Genomic DNA, 19205 nt, shown 5'->3' on the forward strand with positions numbered 1-19205 from the left:
TGAAATGGTAAGGAGAAACTGTTTGTAAACTTTTAGCTAGAGTGTGATTCTATGCCTCCTTCCCCCAAAACGTAGAAAGGTGACACTGTAGTTAGCGCAGTGGACTTGTGTTGGGAGGAAGATGATTCAAATCCTCATCCAGAGATCTGGATTTAGGTTTTCCTTGATTTCCCTTAATTGTTCCAGGCAAATGTCGAGATGGTTCTTTTCAAAAGGGCATAGGTAGTTTCCATCCCCATTCTTTCGTCATCCAAGTTTTGTAATCTGTGCTTGTTTTCCATCTCTAATCGCCACACTGTTGGTGGTACGTTGAGCTCAAACTTGAATCCCCCCCCCCCCCCCCCCCCAAAGGAATCTTGTTTGAGGTGACAGACTGATTTCTGGTCTGTAGCATAGCCCACGGTCAAAATTTGTTCCAGTCATTAAATGCGTCAGCCTTCCTCAGTTTGGAAAACACGAGCTGTGCCTGCACTATCTGTTAGATTTGCTGTGCTGCCCTTGGTTATGGAAGTTAAATTTTGATGTGATTGTTGCAACAAAATTTGATGCTCTGTGCATGAAGATTAATTGTATATTAGGGGAGTAAATTGCAGAGATGTTCAGTAAATAAATGCAAATCCAAAATCTCTGTCAAGTGCTGAAGTGAAAACAGATAGATAACAAGAGTGCATCGAAAGTGAATAAGAAGTTTGTAAAGGACATAGGAATAAATAAAAAATACAAAGATGAAATAAGACATTAAAAATGCAGACTAGAGTAGAAATAAAAAAGGTATGAATAACCCACAATGTACAAGAACACCAAGTCTAAGTAATAAAAATGGGAGTATAAAGAAAGAAAATTTGTCACAACTATTGTTTCACTTGTTGGTTGAAGGGAAGAGGGGAGGCAGGTGTTACAAGTTTAGAACTACAAGAATAGAATGAAGAATACAGGTGCAGAGGGGAACATATACCTACAGTAACATTCATAGCAAAGTTGAATACGCATTTACCATAAGTTGAAAAACTAAAGAATTCTCTCTGCTTCAGATGCATTTTTTTGCAGGTGTCTTTTTGTTGCTAAAATATATCAGTTCTCAATGGAGATAATATAAATTTCAAGTCTTGATGAATTTGCTTTTAGAATTATTATTCAAAATAGTCACTAGAAATTATTTTTAGAGGTAGTTGAGGCTCATGTGTAGAAGTCTTACTCAAATGCAGTTTCTCTACTCATGTCTCTCCATTATTAACAGTGATTTTGCAAGACAGCTCCAAACAAATGTTGCCCTAGCTCTGCAATCAGTGTCTGAATCTCCTTAGATCACAACATTGTTCTTACTCTACTCACACACCAATGGAACACTGTAATTTAACTATCAAATAATTCTGCTAATCGTTATGATTTGAAAAAGAGAAGGAAGAAATTAAAAATACTTTTCCTCAAGTATGTTTTTGTTTTTCTCAGTTACTGAGAATGGAGTAAACAATTTGATTTTGATACCATTGTAATTACTTCCATTATCTGAAAACAATTACAGGATTTTAATATTGATATTTCATTGAAATGTGCATGTAATGCCTTCATTTCTCACACCCTTCTTTTTCTTTTTTTTTCAGGGCCATCAGTATCTAGTCGACAAAATTCTCAAGGATACAGCCAGCCAGATGATGGTCCAAGCGCTCCTGATCTCCAGCTTGATTGGCTCTCATCTGGTAGTGATGCTGATGACACTGATGATGATAGTGGCATTGAAGTTCTTGGAATGCATACACTTTATGAGAATGGTTCGACAGCACAGCAGTCTCAAAATGTACAGCAGCAACAGGAGCAGCAGCAGCAGCAGCAGCAGCAGCAACAACAACAACAACAAGAACAGCAGCAGCAGCAGCAACAGCAATACCAACAGCAACAACCTCAACAGCAGCAGCAGCAGCAGCAGCAGCAGCAGCAACCACAACAGCAGCAGCAGCAGCAACAACAACAACAACAACAACAGCAACAGGTGGACATGCAACAACAACAACAACAACAACAACAGCAGCAGCAGCATGAGCAGGAAAGGCAAAGACGACAGCTGCGGAGACATTATATGAGTGAACGTCAGCATCAACAAACAATGTATACACCAAGCACGAACATCTATGTTCAGGCAGCTGCTCAAGCTTCTCAGATATTACCGCAACCTACTGATATACTTACACCGCAACAGCACTTCGAATTTTGTTTGGAGCATCCATCTGAACAAGTGCCAATGGTAAGTTATGAGATTAAAAACTTGGTCGTATTCATCATGTTAGAGTTTATGTGCTTCTAACATTCTTTCAGCTGCATTGTTTACCTTATTTCCTCTCTCTCTCTCTCATATGAGATCAGATTATTAGTGCAATGCACGTATCAGCAGTGTGTCTGGATGCTACTACTCTGTTAACCTATGAGTGCCCAGTTTCTTTTTAATTAAATTGTATTCTTAATTCTTGGAAAACTGTATCCTGGCAAACTAATTTAAGAAATATGGGGAAATTTTGTTTACTTAGGGCCTAAATGTAAAATTTTGAGCCATCCTCATTTGAGGACACTGAGCAGTTGGTAATTGTTTTATCCTTACACTGCTTACCAGAAAAATGAAAAGGGATAAGGAAACTGGTAATATTAAATTCACAATAACATTTCAGAGCTATTATTTATTTTACAGTGAACCACATTTACAAAAGTTTTAACCCAAAAACTTTCCAAAACCAAAGTTTAGTTAAGGCCTAATATGATATTAGGGAGAGCATTCCATACAGAGCACAATATTACACTTCCCAAATTATGTTGTAGGCTTTCCTTTGCAGTTCTCAAATTGGCATCTTCTTTGTTTTCATGTTTTTGGATGAGATGCTGTTTCTAGTTATATTGTGTGTCTGGTACTTTTGTCCTGGGAGATGAGATGAGTTTTGTTGGTCTTCCCTCAGTTGACCTCATTTCAAGACCTTTCTTCAGGTAAGCTCTAGCAATCTGTCTTCTGGATTCTTTGAATGAAACAGAAGTTCCTTCATTGCACTTGTTGAAAGCCAGGTATCCATTTACGTCATGTCTACCATCCACATAAAAAGGCACCACACACTACAATTGTATGTTTCTCTATTAGCCAGTCACGAAGATCGTTGCCTCCCATGAAATTCTTTTGTGTGTTCAATGCATGTGGTTGTGGAATAATAAACTTTTCTCTCAGGGATGAATTTCAGTGTCAAACTTTGACAGCAGGGAGCATGTTGTCAAGATTAGTTGCTAGTGCAACACACTACTTATCATTCCATTTTGTGGCCAAAATTTCCTTCTCTCTGTCAAATCTGAACTCAAAATATCCCCTCCCTTTCTTTTTCATTAAATTATCTAATGATAGCAGGTACTTCCTTGATTTGTTTTCTCTTATGATTCCATTTGCACAGGATCCTATTTCCTTCAGTTGGACGAGCAAGTCATGAATAGTAAACTAATTGTCAAAAAATATAATAATGGACAACATTTTCAAAACTACTTTGAAACACAGTGGTAGGTCCACATTGTCATCCTTGCTGTCCTTCCCACAGCATAGTAAGAAGTTGCAACGGTAGCCGTCAGTACTATATAAAACATATTCACGGCTTGGGTCTGATAAACTGCTTTATAGCATGATGTCCATAGTATATCACAATCATTTCATCAAAAGCTTCCCATCTTTGATATAATTTTAAACCAGAGCATATGCTAATGATTTTATTTTGAAAGAGTTTGAACTTTTGTTTTCATTGGTCTTTTTATTATCATGTTAACAAGTTACTTGTGTTGCCCATTTATTTTTATTATTGTTGAAATGTAATACATATTTCAGCTTATGATACCTATTATGACTCATTGCATTTTTCACTATTTCACCACCAATATAATCATCCACAGACCGACAGTCTCTCTCACTGAACAATTTACAATAGCCAGTAAAGCTCAAGAATGCAACACATACAAGGTACAACTGAAAAATAGATTTTATTTTTACATTCCTTAGCCTATCTTTTAGTCTCCTCTACAGTCACGTTTACAACTTCTTCTGAAAAGAGTTCTTCGAAAACCTCTACAATTTTTTTCCCCAATTTATTTGACAGGGAAGAAGCTTTCTTCCCTAAGCCAGGAAATGAAAATTTCGGAACCTGATCACACCATTTAATTTCCTCCTTGTGGGCTCTGTCAGAAGAAACACAAGGAATGTCTTCATTGCCTCTTTCATGTAAAATTTCTGTAGTACCTGCACTATTGCTTACATAGGTATTTCCTAACAAGTTATCATCTGTCTTCTCATCTTCATCTGGAGGTAGAGGTACCATATCTACTTCTATTTCTTCAGAAAATAGATATTCTGTTGCCTCGTCAATAGTTTTAAAAATTTGGTAAGCCATGACAAAGAAATCTGAAAAGACTGAAAAAATGTAACATTACCATGGAAGTGCCCAGGGTCCTCAAATTGGGACAAGTTTTAATGCACTGGAACACAAAACCAAATGAAGTATTTTCCACTGTCACTGGTACCAAACACTGCTACAGTTTTGTGTGTCCTAGCATGCAGAAAATGACAGTGGTTTTATCTTAGATGCAGCCACACTAGTAAAAATAACAATAACCAGAAGGCTCTGCAAAAACACTCCACTCTTCTTAACAGGCTTGAACTGAATAACTGTAGCAGAGAGATAACAACAGTACCCATTGTTAAAGGAAACCTCACTTTACCACAAGAAAAGCCTATTGTTGGTTTGAAGTAGCATACATTGTAATAATAATGGAAAAATCAACTGTCTTCAATAGATGGTGACTGATGCTAATGGTTTAATATTATTCATTACAACTGTAGTGGAATTCTGAGAAAAAGAAGTATCTACATGTGCCATATTTTGTGTATAATTTTTACCTTTGTGTGCATTTGTTAATATTTAGGGCAACTATTCGCCTGCATTAGTGTGACTAGAAAACCTGGATTTGTTAGGGAAAATTATTTTACCTGGCAGATTGGGAAAACCACTATGGCAGTTCTAAGAGACTCACTCAATTCTGAAATAGGTGGTGGGAGTTTGAATCATTTAATAACAGATGTGCTGAGTCATTGGAATGCAAATCACTCTGAGAGATTATGGTTTGGAGAACACTGAGTTGTTTAGTAGGAGGAAAAATGGTCCATTGAGTTGTTATCCTGTTTGTTGCTGGATTGTGATCATCTTCTGTCATCCAGCTGATCTTGTAAGTCTTCATTATCACCCTTGCGCAGGGGGGGGGGGGGGGGGGGGGGGGGGGAGTGAGTGTCACATCCCTTTTCCAGTGTTTGATTGTCAGTGCAATGTGTATGTTGGAATTTATCACATTGCTGTTTCCTCATTCACACAAAAACAAATATAAATTTGCAGAAGATCTCCGAGTGGCACTGTATCATATTTCACTGAGCCATTGCACACAGCTTCCTTGGCCAGAGTATCTACTTTTTCATTCCAGTTTATGCTGCTGTGTGTCTTCACCCACACCATGATGGTGAACTTATTTACATGGGAAAGCTTCTCAGCTGCTTCTCTAATGTGATATCCTATACAATTTTGGCACTGCTGACATCACAGCACTTTAACAGCGTCAACGCGAATTTGATGAAATTATGATTGTTTCTTCTTGCACTTCTTTTGCGTATTTTGCATATTAAATACCTCTGAAGTCACTGTATGTTCTGCAGTGGGCATGGATGTAATTTCAGGGAGCTTGAATTTGTCTCGTTGATTAGTCTTTCCATCTACGAATGCGCTTCCTGCCCTGTATTTTTGTTTAGGATTATTTTTGTAGACATCTTTAGGATGGACATGCTACTAATTATCAGCTAAAAGTTTTTCATTCAGTGTACCTTGGTTGAATGGGGGCTGTGTCTTGGTATTCAGCTCACTACAATGTTAGTGTAGGGCATGCTGAAGCAGCTTAAATTTGGTGTAGTGGCAATATATTCGTAGAAAGATGAAGCATTGAAGTAAAATTTTGCTAAGGGCACTAGTTTCTTCTTAATCCAATATCTGCCAGCCTATCACTTTGAAATGAGATCTATAATCTTTGTTATAAACTATCATTTAAGAAGTGGACACGTTTCAAGAGAAAATGACAGTGATGTATTTCTAGAATAGATCTAATGGCATTTTATTTACTTTCACCATCAAAGCATTAGTTGGAGTTGATTTAAATGCTCCAGTACAGAATCTGCTAGCTTTATACTGGCCCTTATTTAGTTTCTCTAAGCTATTTGACATTGCTGTACTTTTAACAGATGCTTCCATAATCCACGTAACGTATTATTAGAGTACACATGCCATGTTGGGCCAGTTTGTGACAACATTATGCATGCGACAAATCTGTGTGGAAACGTGGTTCAAACACTGATCGTTGTAGCAAAATACTGAGTCTGGCAACAAGTTTCAGAACTTCCTTTTGTCACATTAGGTTACTGATATTTGCAAGAAAAATATGGAAAGTAAAGTATGGAACTATTTAAAAGAAACTAAAAATTCAATTCTGACCTCCCTCTGCGGGACTGGGGGTTAGAATAGCACCGAGGTATTCCTGCCTGTTGTAAGAGGTGACTAAAAGGAGTCTCTCACGTTTCGGCCTGTATGTGATGGTCCCCTGTAGGGTTTGACCTCCATTTTTCAAAATTTTCCCGAAGAGTGAGCCAATTGGAGAAGGGTGCCTTACGTGGTGCATCATACGCTGAGACCTCTCGCATCCTTTGTTGACGTGGATCTGCACTTCCAATCATTCTCCAGCTGATGGGCATAGCCACCCTCCTGGGTACATTTTCCTCCATCCTCTGTGCAGTATCGATTTCTGCGTTGTCGCCGATAATGGACTTCTTAGCTCGTTTGCAGCTGATATCCAGCACGGTAGCCAGTGCGTTGTGGTGGGGCCGCCATGTATCCTGTTGGTTGTAGCCCCCTGACCACACAGGGATCGCTCTGCTGATGCCTGCACCGTTAACTCCACACGTATGCCGAGGAGTAGATGCCTCTCCCCCTGGGGCATCGGGACTCCCAACAATGGCCATTTTGCCAGGTGGCCTTTGCTGTAGCTGGGTGCACCCGTGGGGAGGGCCCCTGATTGGAGTGGGTGACATCATCAGGGCAGATGACATGCGATGAAGCGTAGTACATCATCTCTTGCTGGTGGTCCACCACCAGCAGTCTCTAAGCAGTCTAGGTCTACCTCCAATGCTAAGAAATATGACCCCAAATCGTTTCCCTCCTTGGCCACACCTTGAGAGGAACGCCAGGCTAATTGATGGCAGTGAACCTTATTCACCCCAGTATCTCGTGTGTACAAGAGTTGACAGGGAGTCTTTCATGTCCATGAAGCATCAGGTTTTTGTGGAGCATTTAAAGGACAAGTTTGGGGAGGTGGAGGGCTTGTCCAAAATGCGGTCAGGGTCAGTCTTGATAAGAATGGCATCCTCTGCCCAATCACGGGCATTACTCGCTTGTGACAAGCTTGCGAATGTTTCTGTTACCATCACACCCCATAGGAGCTTAAATATGGTCCAGGGTATCATATTTCACAGGGACCTTCTTTTGCAGTCTGATGATGAGCTGCATGCCAGTTTAGACTGGCGAGGTGTTCTTTTCGTCTGGCGCGTCCACTGTGGTCTGAGGAATAATCAGGTTGCCACTGGTGCCTTCATCTTGGCCTTCAAGGGTGACACATTACCCGAGAAGATCAAGGTGATGCCCTACCGCTGTGATGTGAAGCCATATATCCCTCCCCCGAAGCACTGCCTTAAGTGCTGGAAGTTCGGCCATATGTCTTCCCGCTGTACTTCCAGTGTCACCTGTCAGGATTGTGGACGACCTTCACATCCCAATACTCCATGTGCCCCACCTCCCATCTGTGTCAACTGCAGAGAGCACCATTGCCCTTGCTCGCCAGACTGCAGGATTCTCCAGAAATAAAGGAAAATTGTGGAGTACAAGACCCTGGACTGGCTGACCTACACTGAGGCTAAGAGAAAATATAAGAGGCTACATGCTGTTCATATGATGTCAACCAATGCAGCCGCTACAACGGGGATGAAGTGGCGATTCTGGCGTCTGCTGAGGCCCTAGATCTCGCTAGGCCCTTAGACACAATAGATGTTGATCACACAGGTACTCATCTGGTGGCAGCAGGTGACCCTGAGACATAGACTGCCTCACTGAGTGTTTCATGCCTTCCCAGTCTCATGATCACATCATCCTCTAGTGGAATTGCAGCAGTTTTTTCCATCACCTGGCTGAGCTACGGCAATTGTTAAGCTTTACACCTGCTTTCTGCATTGTCCTCCGGGAAACCTGGTTCCCGGCAATGCGGACCCCTGCCCTTCACAGCTACGGGGGATATCACAAAAACTGTAGCGAATATAATAGAGCATAAGGTGGAGTTTGCGTCTATGTCCTGAACTTGGTAAGTAGTGAACATGTGCCCCTTCAAACTCCTCTTGAAGCTGTGGCTGTCAGGATATGGACGACACAGGAAATAACTGTCTGCAGTGTATATCTCTCTCCAGATGGTGCAGTACCCCTGACGTATTGGCTCCACTGATTGAGCAACTCCCTAAACCTTTCCTACTTTTGGAAGATTTTAATGCCCATAATCCCTTGTGAGGTAGCACTGTGGTTACTAGCCAAGGTAGAGATGTCGAAAATTTACTGTCCCACCTCGACATCAGCCTCTCAAATACAGGTGCCCCCACACATTTCAGTGTGGCACGTGGCACATATTTGGCCATTGATCTCTTGATCTGCAGTCCTGGCCTTCTCCCATCTATCCACTGGAGAGCACATGATGACCTGTGTGGTAGTGACCTCTTCCCCATCTTCCTGTCACTCCCCTGGTGTCATGCCCATGGACACCTTCCCAGATGGACTTTAAACAAGGCAGACTGGGTAGACTTCACCTCTGCTGTCACTGTTGAATCCCCCCTCCCCCCCACACACACACCACATGGTGCCATCAATGGTTGAGGAGGTCACTACAATGATTGTTTCTGCAGCTGAAAACATGATCCCTCGTTCTTTAGGGTGCCCCCAGTGAAAGACAGTCCCTTGGTGGTCTCCGGAGTCACTGAGGCAATTAAAGAGCATTGGCGAGCTCTACAGTGACATAAGTGGCACCCTTCCATAGAGCACCTAATAGCCTTAAAGCAGTTCCGGGCCCGCATTCGCCAGCTTATAAAACGACGGAAACAGGAGTGTTGGGAGAGGTACATGTCGACCATGGTCTTTAAATATGTCTGCTTGTGTCTGTATATGTGTGGATAGATATGTGTGTGTGTGTGTGTGTGTGTGTGTGTGTGTGTGCGAGTGTGTACCCGTCCTTTTTTCCCCCTAAGGTAAGTCTTTCCGCTCCTGGGATTGGAATGACTCCTTACCCTCTCCCTTAAAACCCACATCCTTTCGTCTTTCCCTCTCCTTCCCTCTTTCCTGATGAGGCAACAGTTTGTTGCGAAAGCTTGAATTTTGTGTGTATGTTTGTGTTTGTTTGTGTGTCTATCGACGTGCCAGCGCTTTCGTTTTTATATATATATATATATATATATATATATATATATATATATATATATATATATATATATATATATATATATATATATATATATATGCGCCGATTTCCTGTTCCACCTCATTCTGTCCATTGCCCCTCTATACATCTCGCTCTGTCCCCAGCCATGTTCATCAGTATGCGTAGTCCCTGCAACACAGTTCAATAAAGCAAGCCAAATCATTTAGTCGCCCCTGACTACAGGCCGCCCTGCAAAGCAGGTTGATAAAGTAGACCAATACTACTCCAACACAGCACATCAGTTATGCAGGGCAGCCATCACGTTGCGGCCTGGAGAACCATTTCTTGCCCATGACATGTAGACTACTCTGCTAAATAGGTTGAGTTCACAGACTGATACTATTCCCACACAACATGTGATAGCTCCCCAACATAAGTGTGTTGTGGAATGAAAATAATTTAGGAATAAAAGAGACCACTCACCAAATAGCAGAAGCATTGAGTTGTCGACAGGCACACACAAAAGAAAATTAAAATTTTGCTAGCTTTCAGAAGAAATGTGTTGACAAGTTAGACCTAATGTGTATGATGTTTTTGGGGAGGGGGTGGGGGGAGAATAAACATAGCATATATTGCATCAGTTAAGTAAGAATTTTAAATAATCATCCATCTCAAATATGGAATTATTTTGCATACCAACAAAAAGTATTCAGACATCTTAATTTTTTGTATTTGAAGGCTTCCCAGGAACAATTTATTGAATTTATGCATATGAATCATATAGCTACATTTTGTGGGACTTTTGGGACACACATTGTGATCTTGAATGTTGTATGCAGACAAATTATTATGGTAGCAAGTATACAGGAAATATTGTATATTTCAGATTTATTAGTGTTCACATCAAAAGTTTCATACAAGCACAAAGTACTTTATAAACTTGAGAAACAGTGCTCCAGAAGTAAGCAACACAGAACAAGCAACCCACTCAGGTAACTCAGTTGCAGTCAGTCATCTATTTTTTATGCAGAAGTTTATTGTGAGTGGTGTTACTGTTAGATTTCAAAAGTCTGACTCTTAAAATACTATTCAGACAAACTGTGTAGTTATTCTTGATGTATTCACCAACAACAGATCTGCACAATTTCAGGGATGGACTAAGTCTACTTTTTTCTTCTCTGATTTAAGCATGATTGTCATAGCAGATCTGTTTTCTCGATGGCATGCCTTGCTTCACCGAGCTGCGACATCATAGCACAGAATAACAGACCAACCATCAGGTATTGGAACACGTAACAAAACTGCCACCTTAGAGACATGTAGCATCCATCAGCACCATCGTCCATTCACAAACAGTTCAGTTAATAACAGTTACTTTCACTGCTTTACCGAAAGTGATATGTTACACCACGAAGCCACAGCTTTAGATGGATAAAGTCATTGCAAAGCTATTAAATAACTAAACCAGGAATATTTGTAGTTTCGAACACACTGCATGTAGGGATACCAAAACCACAGTGTCCTAAACCCCACTGTTGCGTGCACCGAAACTGAGTTTATTCTACAGTTTCACTCCATGTGGTTCTAGTAAAGAACCCCGGGAGTGTTAAGAAGTAGTAGGAGACCCTTTATTAGTTCCTTATTAGACACTACTTCTTCCAAGCCTTAGGATGTAGTAGGAGACCCTTTGTTAGTTCCTTATTAGATATGTCTTCTGTCCTTCAGAGCTTCACATTTTAAGATTGAGTGTGGTGTGGTTTCATCCTCCTCATGACATAGTCTGCACTCAGGGGTTTCTTCCTCTATACCCATCATGTGTAGGTGTTTCTTAAAGTTTCCATCGCCAGTCATGAGCCCTGAGTCATGAGTTTAATCTGTTTCCTGTTCAAATTCAGGATTACAGAACTTCTCTTGAAACACGGATTCATCATTATTAGTTTGCCATGTTTTCGTTTTTGGACTGTATTCCAGTAATCTTTGTGGTGCCTCCTGATCCGACTATGTGGTCGTGATTTTATAATCGCCTTAGTAATGGATAGTACAAGTTCCAGTTCAATAAATGGAGTCGTCGTCTCTATCCTGGCCAGTCTTATCAGCTTATTCATTATGCCACAAATTCCTGAGTGACTAGGGACCCACAGCAGGTTAATCCTGGTGCTTTCACCTAGTCTCCCAAGAGCTTCATCGCATTGTGCAATGATCTTTGATCTTGGTGCAGGGGTTGACAGAGGTTTCAGAGCGGCTTGCTTGTCCGGATAAATGTAGATGGTGAATTCCATGTAGCACTTATGCAAATTCTCCTCTGGAACCCTCTGATAGCACATGTTCCCACACGAATACTGTGGCCAGCTCCCATAAAAAGACTGCTCTTTGTAGTCTAGGCTGTACCTAATATATTCCGGCCCCAGTGCTTTCATCAGTTTTCGACACATCAGTAAACCAAACTCTCTCTCCTGCACGGTGTTGTGGTTCATTGTTACACTGCTTCCTTCTTCCAGCTGTTACACTGAAATGTTTATTGAAGCAGCTTGAAGTTATTGTACGTTCAGCTGGCATTTCCCCGACTATTCCCATATTTACCACACTCACTATATTGGCATGAGATTCTGGATATTCTAAAGGAATCCAGTTGGTTCCAGTTTTTAACCCATATGCCCCAGGTGCTGTCTCCATTGTAACCCAAAGGTGTAATGCGGACATGTCCAGCACTTTCTTCATCCCTGAAGTGGGTGTGCTGCTAATTCCACCTATTATGGCTAAGCAGGACAATCCCTGCATCCTGCAAAGCTCTTAAGTGGCCAACTTTTATTCTACTTTATTCCACCATACTATATCCCCATAAATTATTGTAGGTCTTATGACAGTGGTGTACATCCAGTACCTGCTCCTGGTGTTTAGACCTCAGTTTTTACCGCAGGGCCTTCTGTTCATAAGAGTACTTTGTGCCTTGGGATGTGTGCTCTTTCTGTGAGGGTTCCATGACAAATTTGCATTCAGGATTATTCCAGGATACTTCACTGTCCCCTGTATGGTAGAATCTCATGGAGGAGCTTGAGATTCCAGTATGTGTGCTAGATTTGCTTTCTCATAAATAGTACTACAACAATTTTCTTGGGACCAACCATTAAATCCTGTGTTCCTCACCATTTTTCCACAATACCTGGTGCTCATTGTGCCATTGTTCTAACAGTACTAGCAAATTCGCCATGTATTACCATGGTTAAATCATCTGTGTATCCGTGGCAAAAGTAGCCGCTAGTACTTAACTCTCCAATGTATTCGTTCACCACTAGGTTCCACAGTAGTGGGGACAACCCCTCCTTGTGGACACCCCCTGGTGGTGTTGATCACTATTTTCTCATTCATCATGGTGGCATGTAGCTTTCTTCTACTTAGAATAATCTTAATCCACCTACATATGATGGTGTCAGTGCCATGTTCTTCTGCAGCTCTAACCGTGGACTTGAAGGTCACATTGCTAAACACTCCCTCAACATCCAGGAAATTCAGGTAACTTCTAGTTTTCTTCTACTTAAAATTATCTTAATCCATCTGTATTTGGTGGTGTCAGTACCATGTTCTTCTGCAGCTGTAATCGTGGCTTTGAAGGTCATATTGCTAAACGCTCCCTCAACATCCAGGAAGATGCAGAGATCTATGTCCTGAAAGTATAGAGCTTTATCCACCTCCCCAACAAGTTGGTGAAGTGCTGTTTCAAGTGATTTACCTGGTTGATAATGCTTACTGTTTTACATGTAGAGGTATCTCAGTTAACTTCTTCTGCCTAACATCCTCATTAACCAGTTTTTCTAATGTCTTTAGAACAAAGGAGGACAGACTGATCGAGTCTAACATCCATGACCTTTGTATGATCAGTTTGGCCTGGCCACAGATTGGAAACAACCTTCACTGTCCTCCAAGTGTTAGGAATGATTCTTGCTGGTAGGCTGACCCTAAACAGACTACATAGGAACCTAATTAAATCCTCTCCTGCAGAATGTTGCAGTAGAGCTGGAAAGATACCATTTGGCATCTGGTGTCTTGATCGGTAGAAACTTTCCCATGACCACTGGATTTTTTTAAAAAAAATCTACAAATCCTTTAGCAGATTCCATTTTCCCTTTGATTACCTGTAAAGCACTTCTCTCGAGGACTAACTCCTTGTCTGTCAGAGTGCATTAAGAGAAGTGAGTCTTAAGATACACATGCAGTGTCTCACTCACTCTCCTTGTATACTCATCATCCTCCTTCCTTAAATTACTTCCTGGATTATTTGGTATTCTAATGAGGATTTTATGAAGTCTAGTGCAAGTAGCGATGCCGTCAACTTCCTCATAGAATGCCTTCCAGGAAGGTAGCTTCGCTTCCTTGATCACAGGGCTGTATTTGACAAAAGCCTTCCGATATTTTGCCCATTGTCCTTTATTCCTTGCAAGGTTGAACAATCTTTTTAGCTGCTTTCATTGCACTTTCAGGTTTTTTTCCACTGAGGTACATTCCTATTTTGTGCACTTCTTGGTGGTTGGGCAGTTTTCCACATGTGGGTCTAATGGCAGATATCACTGGCATCAGACATGTCCTCAAAATTTGCTGGATTCCTTATCAAAGTTCTGACTTCAGATAAGCATGAGTTTAGATCTTTCTCATGTGAGTCTCAGACTGTTTTTGTGGGATTCCTATAGTCTATAGTCTGTTTCAATGCCTGTTTCAGCCTCAAACTTAGTATACATGTAGTCAGGAAAGAACGGCTCCCTTGCCCCATGTTTGACATAACTACTCATTAGAATGGACCCAAAAGTTATTTCAGTTACTTCTTCCCTCCTCCTCTTGCTGAAGGTAGGTTACCTACCCGTAGTCAAGATTTCCAGACTGTTTTCTAGTAGAAATTCAAGTAGGTGCTCACCTGTGCTGTTGATGTCACTGCCTCCCTGCACCACGTTGTGGGCACTGGGATCACAACCAACAAGCAGTTGGTCACTCTACTGTGAGCAGCTCTCTGCCAGTCCTGGTACTTGCCGGTAAGGAGTAGCACTGTCCTGTGGTCACTAAGTCCCGGGAACAAAAGTCCGCCATCAGCATGGATGGAATTCCATTTTTAACATAAATGCATATTGTGGAGTTCTTTAGATTTCTAGCATAAATCAACTTACTTCCAGTTCCTCCCAAATCTGAAACACCTCTTTGTTATAGATAGGATTCCTAGATCAGAGCCGTGTCCATCTCCTATCTTCCTAGAAGATAACTCAGGACAGCAGTTGCCCCATTACTGTGTTGCAGGTGTATTTGCAACACTTGCAATCTCCACAACTTCGTGATGCCTTTCTTTGATTATCCTGATGACTACCTGTGACGATCCTTTGTACTATTTCAGGTTAGATTCTCACACGCCTGCCACCACAGTGACTTCCACCACAAGGTTTTGGTTTTCCAGTGCGACCTTTCAGTTGATTACACTCCAATCCTCTGTTGATACATCTTGGGCACCATCTCCTGAAGCCACTCCACTGGTCCCATACCCTCACAGACATAGACAAGAGTGATTTGTCCAGATAGACCCTACTGAATTTGGGTCCTGGACTCATTCCTCTGTGCCCTCCCCCCTCTTCCTGCAGTGCCTAAAGGAGAGCCATCTGAACAAGCTCCATCTGCTGTGAGGTAATGTTGACCAGTAGATTTCCCTTTTGCATAACTGCCATCCTGAAAACCAAGACTGCAATACTCTAGGTCTGTTTCCTCGTTTCCTGTCTCGGCTTTCTAGATCTGTTTAATGGTTGGAAGTGGGGGCATTACACTCCTCTCTTGTTCTCTTGTCTTGGAGGTAGAAGGGGTCTGATTACCACCTTCAGTCTGTGACAGTCTTCTTTTATCTTGATCTGATCCAAGTTCTCAGTAACAGTTTACACTTCCTGAACTGGTCTGTTGCCCAATCCAGTTCCGGAAACAGCTTCCATTAGTTCCAACCACAATGCTTGTGAGTTTTAGATGTCATCAAGTCCCTCAGTTTTTGGTGTGTTTTTTGTGTTCTCCATTTTGATCCCACAAGAATAGTAGATCTGTTTGGTCAACTCTTGCAGAGCCCCACATGATGCAAGGTCAATTATTCAGGGAGGTCGCCCAGTATCCCTGAGGCTCCTCCATTAATGATTCTTCCTCCCATGCACCAAGCACACCTCAACATGGATCGCATCGCACCTTGGTGTGGGTATATTGGGAATTGGGTAAGGACTGTGGGAGTAGGTGGGAGAGAGATGAGTAGTTGTGGGATACTCTTCATCTGGTTCATCCACTGAGGCCTGTCTGGCAGGCGAGACCTTGCCAGTAGCTGTGCTATGCCGGCATAGTACTCAGCTGCTTGTGAATATGCGATCCTCTCCACCTGTAAAGACAGTGCTTCTACAAGGCAACATCACCCCGAGAGGTTTTAACAAACTTCAGCTATTAAAATAGTGACAGTTCATCTCTTTACGTTCTCCACTATATTCTGTGTGAATGACAAGCCGTCCATGCATAGCCTTTGCGCTAAGTACTAAGGCGTGTGATTAAAACTCTAAATTCTCACTATATGAAACAGTCATAAAAAATGTTTTGACCATAATCTATTTGTATATTGTTTCCATTTTTCCATCTGTAGTCTTACCACAAAGAGGGCTAATAAATCACCTGCACCTCTAGTTTATACTTCAGTTCTTTGAACAAATCAGGATGAGTACTCGTTGCTTAACTATGTTCATTGGATACCATATAAATATAATTTCCTGATACCAGTGTAGGGATGTCCTAACCTTATCCCAAAGCTATTTGTATGTGTGCTACACCTCTGACAGTCCTGTGAAGAAAACAAGTTTAAATATCCAGAGAAGAGAAAAGTTTCCACAGTGGAAACTACTGAACGTGAAAAAAGGAAGGATAGATGTGATACTCCTGGTGGAGAAGAAAGAAAAGGCTAGGAATGTTAGAACTGGAGAAAGAAAGTAAGAAAGAAAGACAGACAGACAGACAGACAGACAGACAGACAATTGATCCCAAAGACAGATACCCATCTCAGCCCCACCCCAAGAATCCCTCCTTGGGAGGTACTTCACAGTCAGGCTGGAGGATGAAGTTGTTTGCCACTCCTGCAGAATGGACACCATCAACTTCACCTCCTTAGGCCCTGAAAATTGGTTCTAAAACACTGTTAATAGCTTACGGAAATTGAAGCAACACTAATAGTAACTTCAGAGTGAATAATTAATTGAAGTCAGACCCTATACGTGGTCTACTCTTCATTAAACAGAGTAGACCAGTAGTAACTCTTGTTACTAAAACTCATTTGAAAAGGCATACAAAACCTGTACAAAATATACTCAGGTATAATTTCAAAATGTGCATCCGTATTGATTCATTGGATGTACCCAATCATATTTTTAATACTGGTTGGATATCGCAGTAGACATTTCATATATAATTGTATTCTTTTTTTCATTACCCCCAAATGAGGGAAGTTACAACTTTTGAACAATTAGTAACATTTTATTGCCTTACAAGTTGTACTTTTTTACTCCTTATTGTCTACATTATGAACAGCACACAAAAACTCAAAACACTTATGTCCACATTATTTTTTAAATTTAGTGTAGAAATCAGACCACAACAATTCAGGTAAATCCCTCTATTTCACAACTGTGGAGTAAGCCTCAAAACCCACAGTATTCTACTTCTGTAGGAACTCTATAGTACATCTGCTTCCTAAGACAGCTGTCTCGGAACTACCACCATATTTTCACAGTGGTACTGCCTATATATTCTACTTGCTTTGGTACACCTACCGTATCCAATTCATTGCAGATTTAATAAATGTGGGTAAAATTGCCTGTTTAATATCGCACACCAATCTTCTCTCTACTCCTGTACTTTGAGATAACTTCCTCCTGTTTTATCTGGAAGCCTTACGTGATTTCCAGGCTTCCTCATCTGTTGTCTAATGACTATAATCTCTGCATTTCGTACAGTATGACTCAAAATTCTTTTCATTCATTGCAAATATATTCTGTTACTGTGACTGCGAATGTCTGTAAGTATGTTTCATCTGGATGTTAGCTCATTATTGAGCTGCTATATAAAGGTGTCTTTTCCCATCAGTCTTCCTCATCATTGACCTGACAATGCTCACATTGTACATAGCTCCCATTAAACTCCTAAAAACAATCTTATTTAGGTAGAGTATCCTACCTGTGACTGCATATCAACTTTAAACATATATAACTTTAATTACTGTTGAGAACTTAATAATCCTCATTTATCCTCATGTTACTTTTACATAAGTATATTGTGTGAGATATTACACAGAAAAGTATTATGTAATAAACTCATGGCATCTGTAAAATCAGCTATACATGAATTACTAATATTCCATATATCAGTAAACATCTCAGTAATTGAACATTGCAGATAGAATAGCGAAAGGAAATTTAATTAAAAGAATAGAAAGTATAGTTGGAGAAGGAGACATCATTATATAGAATTCAAAATAGTAAGAAATATAACAAACAGCTGGAGCCTTCGAGTCATCACTCTACAAAGTTTGCACAGGTTATGAACACTCTTGAGGTGAATTTTTACTTTACTGCCATTTCTGCATGCCTGTGGTGTCAAAAAATGCATTTAACAATCAACACACACACCTCAGTTTGCTTAATGTATGCCTTCGATTTCAAACATACCTTCTCATCTTTTTAATCTTCTAAAAATGTTTACTATTTGTCATAACATAAAGTTATGGCGGAACTGAGACTAGGCTCTATTGGCAATGGCTGATTAATGAAAAGACAGACACACAACCAAGGTTCAAAAAATTTATTTTTTTAAAAAAGTAAAATTTTCATTCCTTTAAATACAATAACCATTTCAGAATAACAGGACACTACCAATTTTTCAGAATTAATGGAAAGAGGTAAGAACCACTGCTGATATTTTACAAATGAGATCTTTATAATAATCAGTTTAGCAGAAATTATATTTTTATTAATAAGGATGAGGCAAGTCAGCCATGTACAAGTAATACGAATAAGATAAGTTCACTAGACAAATAATTAGTCACCTCTAGAGAAATAATTACAAGCATCACACTGCCCCTGCACTTGATAAATGCCTGGATTTGGTTAGGAGGTGAGTCCACGAGTTGTGCAAGTGTGTCACATCCTGGTTAAGCGACTTGCTGAGGATTTGATTGGCGACTTCCACCAAATTGTTGGGTGCTGATGTCAATGTTTTACCCACTGTCCCACAGATTTTCTATGAGGTACAAGTTGGGTGGTTTTGCAGGCCGAGCAAAATGTAACAGTGTGGGGGAGTTTCAGAAAACCACTCACATACTCTTCCAGCCCATTGATCTTTGCTGTTGTCATCTTTATGTGCCTTTGTGAGCAATGGAATCTTACAAGTTGTTGGCTCCAAATGTTCATTGCATGCAGTTCCTGTCGCTATGTTCTCTCACTAACAGTTTGGGGTGGACGTTCATCCACTGCCTGCAGCAATTCCTGTCAGGTTGGGAAGCGATTTTGATTCATAGACCATGAAAAACATGTCAGGTTTCTCTGCCAGGTTCTTTTTACAACCACAATTCTGATGTTATGTTTTGTAGCCACATGTGTTACACCACTGCTTGCAGACACGTTGAATGG

The 19205-nt window shown here is 40.8% G+C and overlaps 1 protein-coding gene across 1 annotated transcript in view; it reads left to right on the forward strand.

Moving 5' to 3' along the window:
• LOC124613825 (E3 ubiquitin-protein ligase arkadia-C-like) overlaps positions 1–19205 on the forward strand; it is a 290726-nt gene that overhangs the window by 117175 nt on the left and 154346 nt on the right. Inside the window, exons 4-5 of the mRNA XM_047142547.1 lie at positions 1602–1879; positions 1946–2239. Of these exons, the coding sequence (XP_046998503.1) occupies positions 1602–1879; positions 1946–2239 (572 nt within the window). The remainder of the gene's footprint in view (positions 1–1601; positions 1880–1945; positions 2240–19205) is intronic.

This window comes from Schistocerca americana, chromosome 4 (genome assembly GCF_021461395.2).
Source record: "Schistocerca americana isolate TAMUIC-IGC-003095 chromosome 4, iqSchAmer2.1, whole genome shotgun sequence".
Taxonomy (NCBI): Eukaryota; Metazoa; Arthropoda; class Insecta; order Orthoptera; family Acrididae; genus Schistocerca; species Schistocerca americana.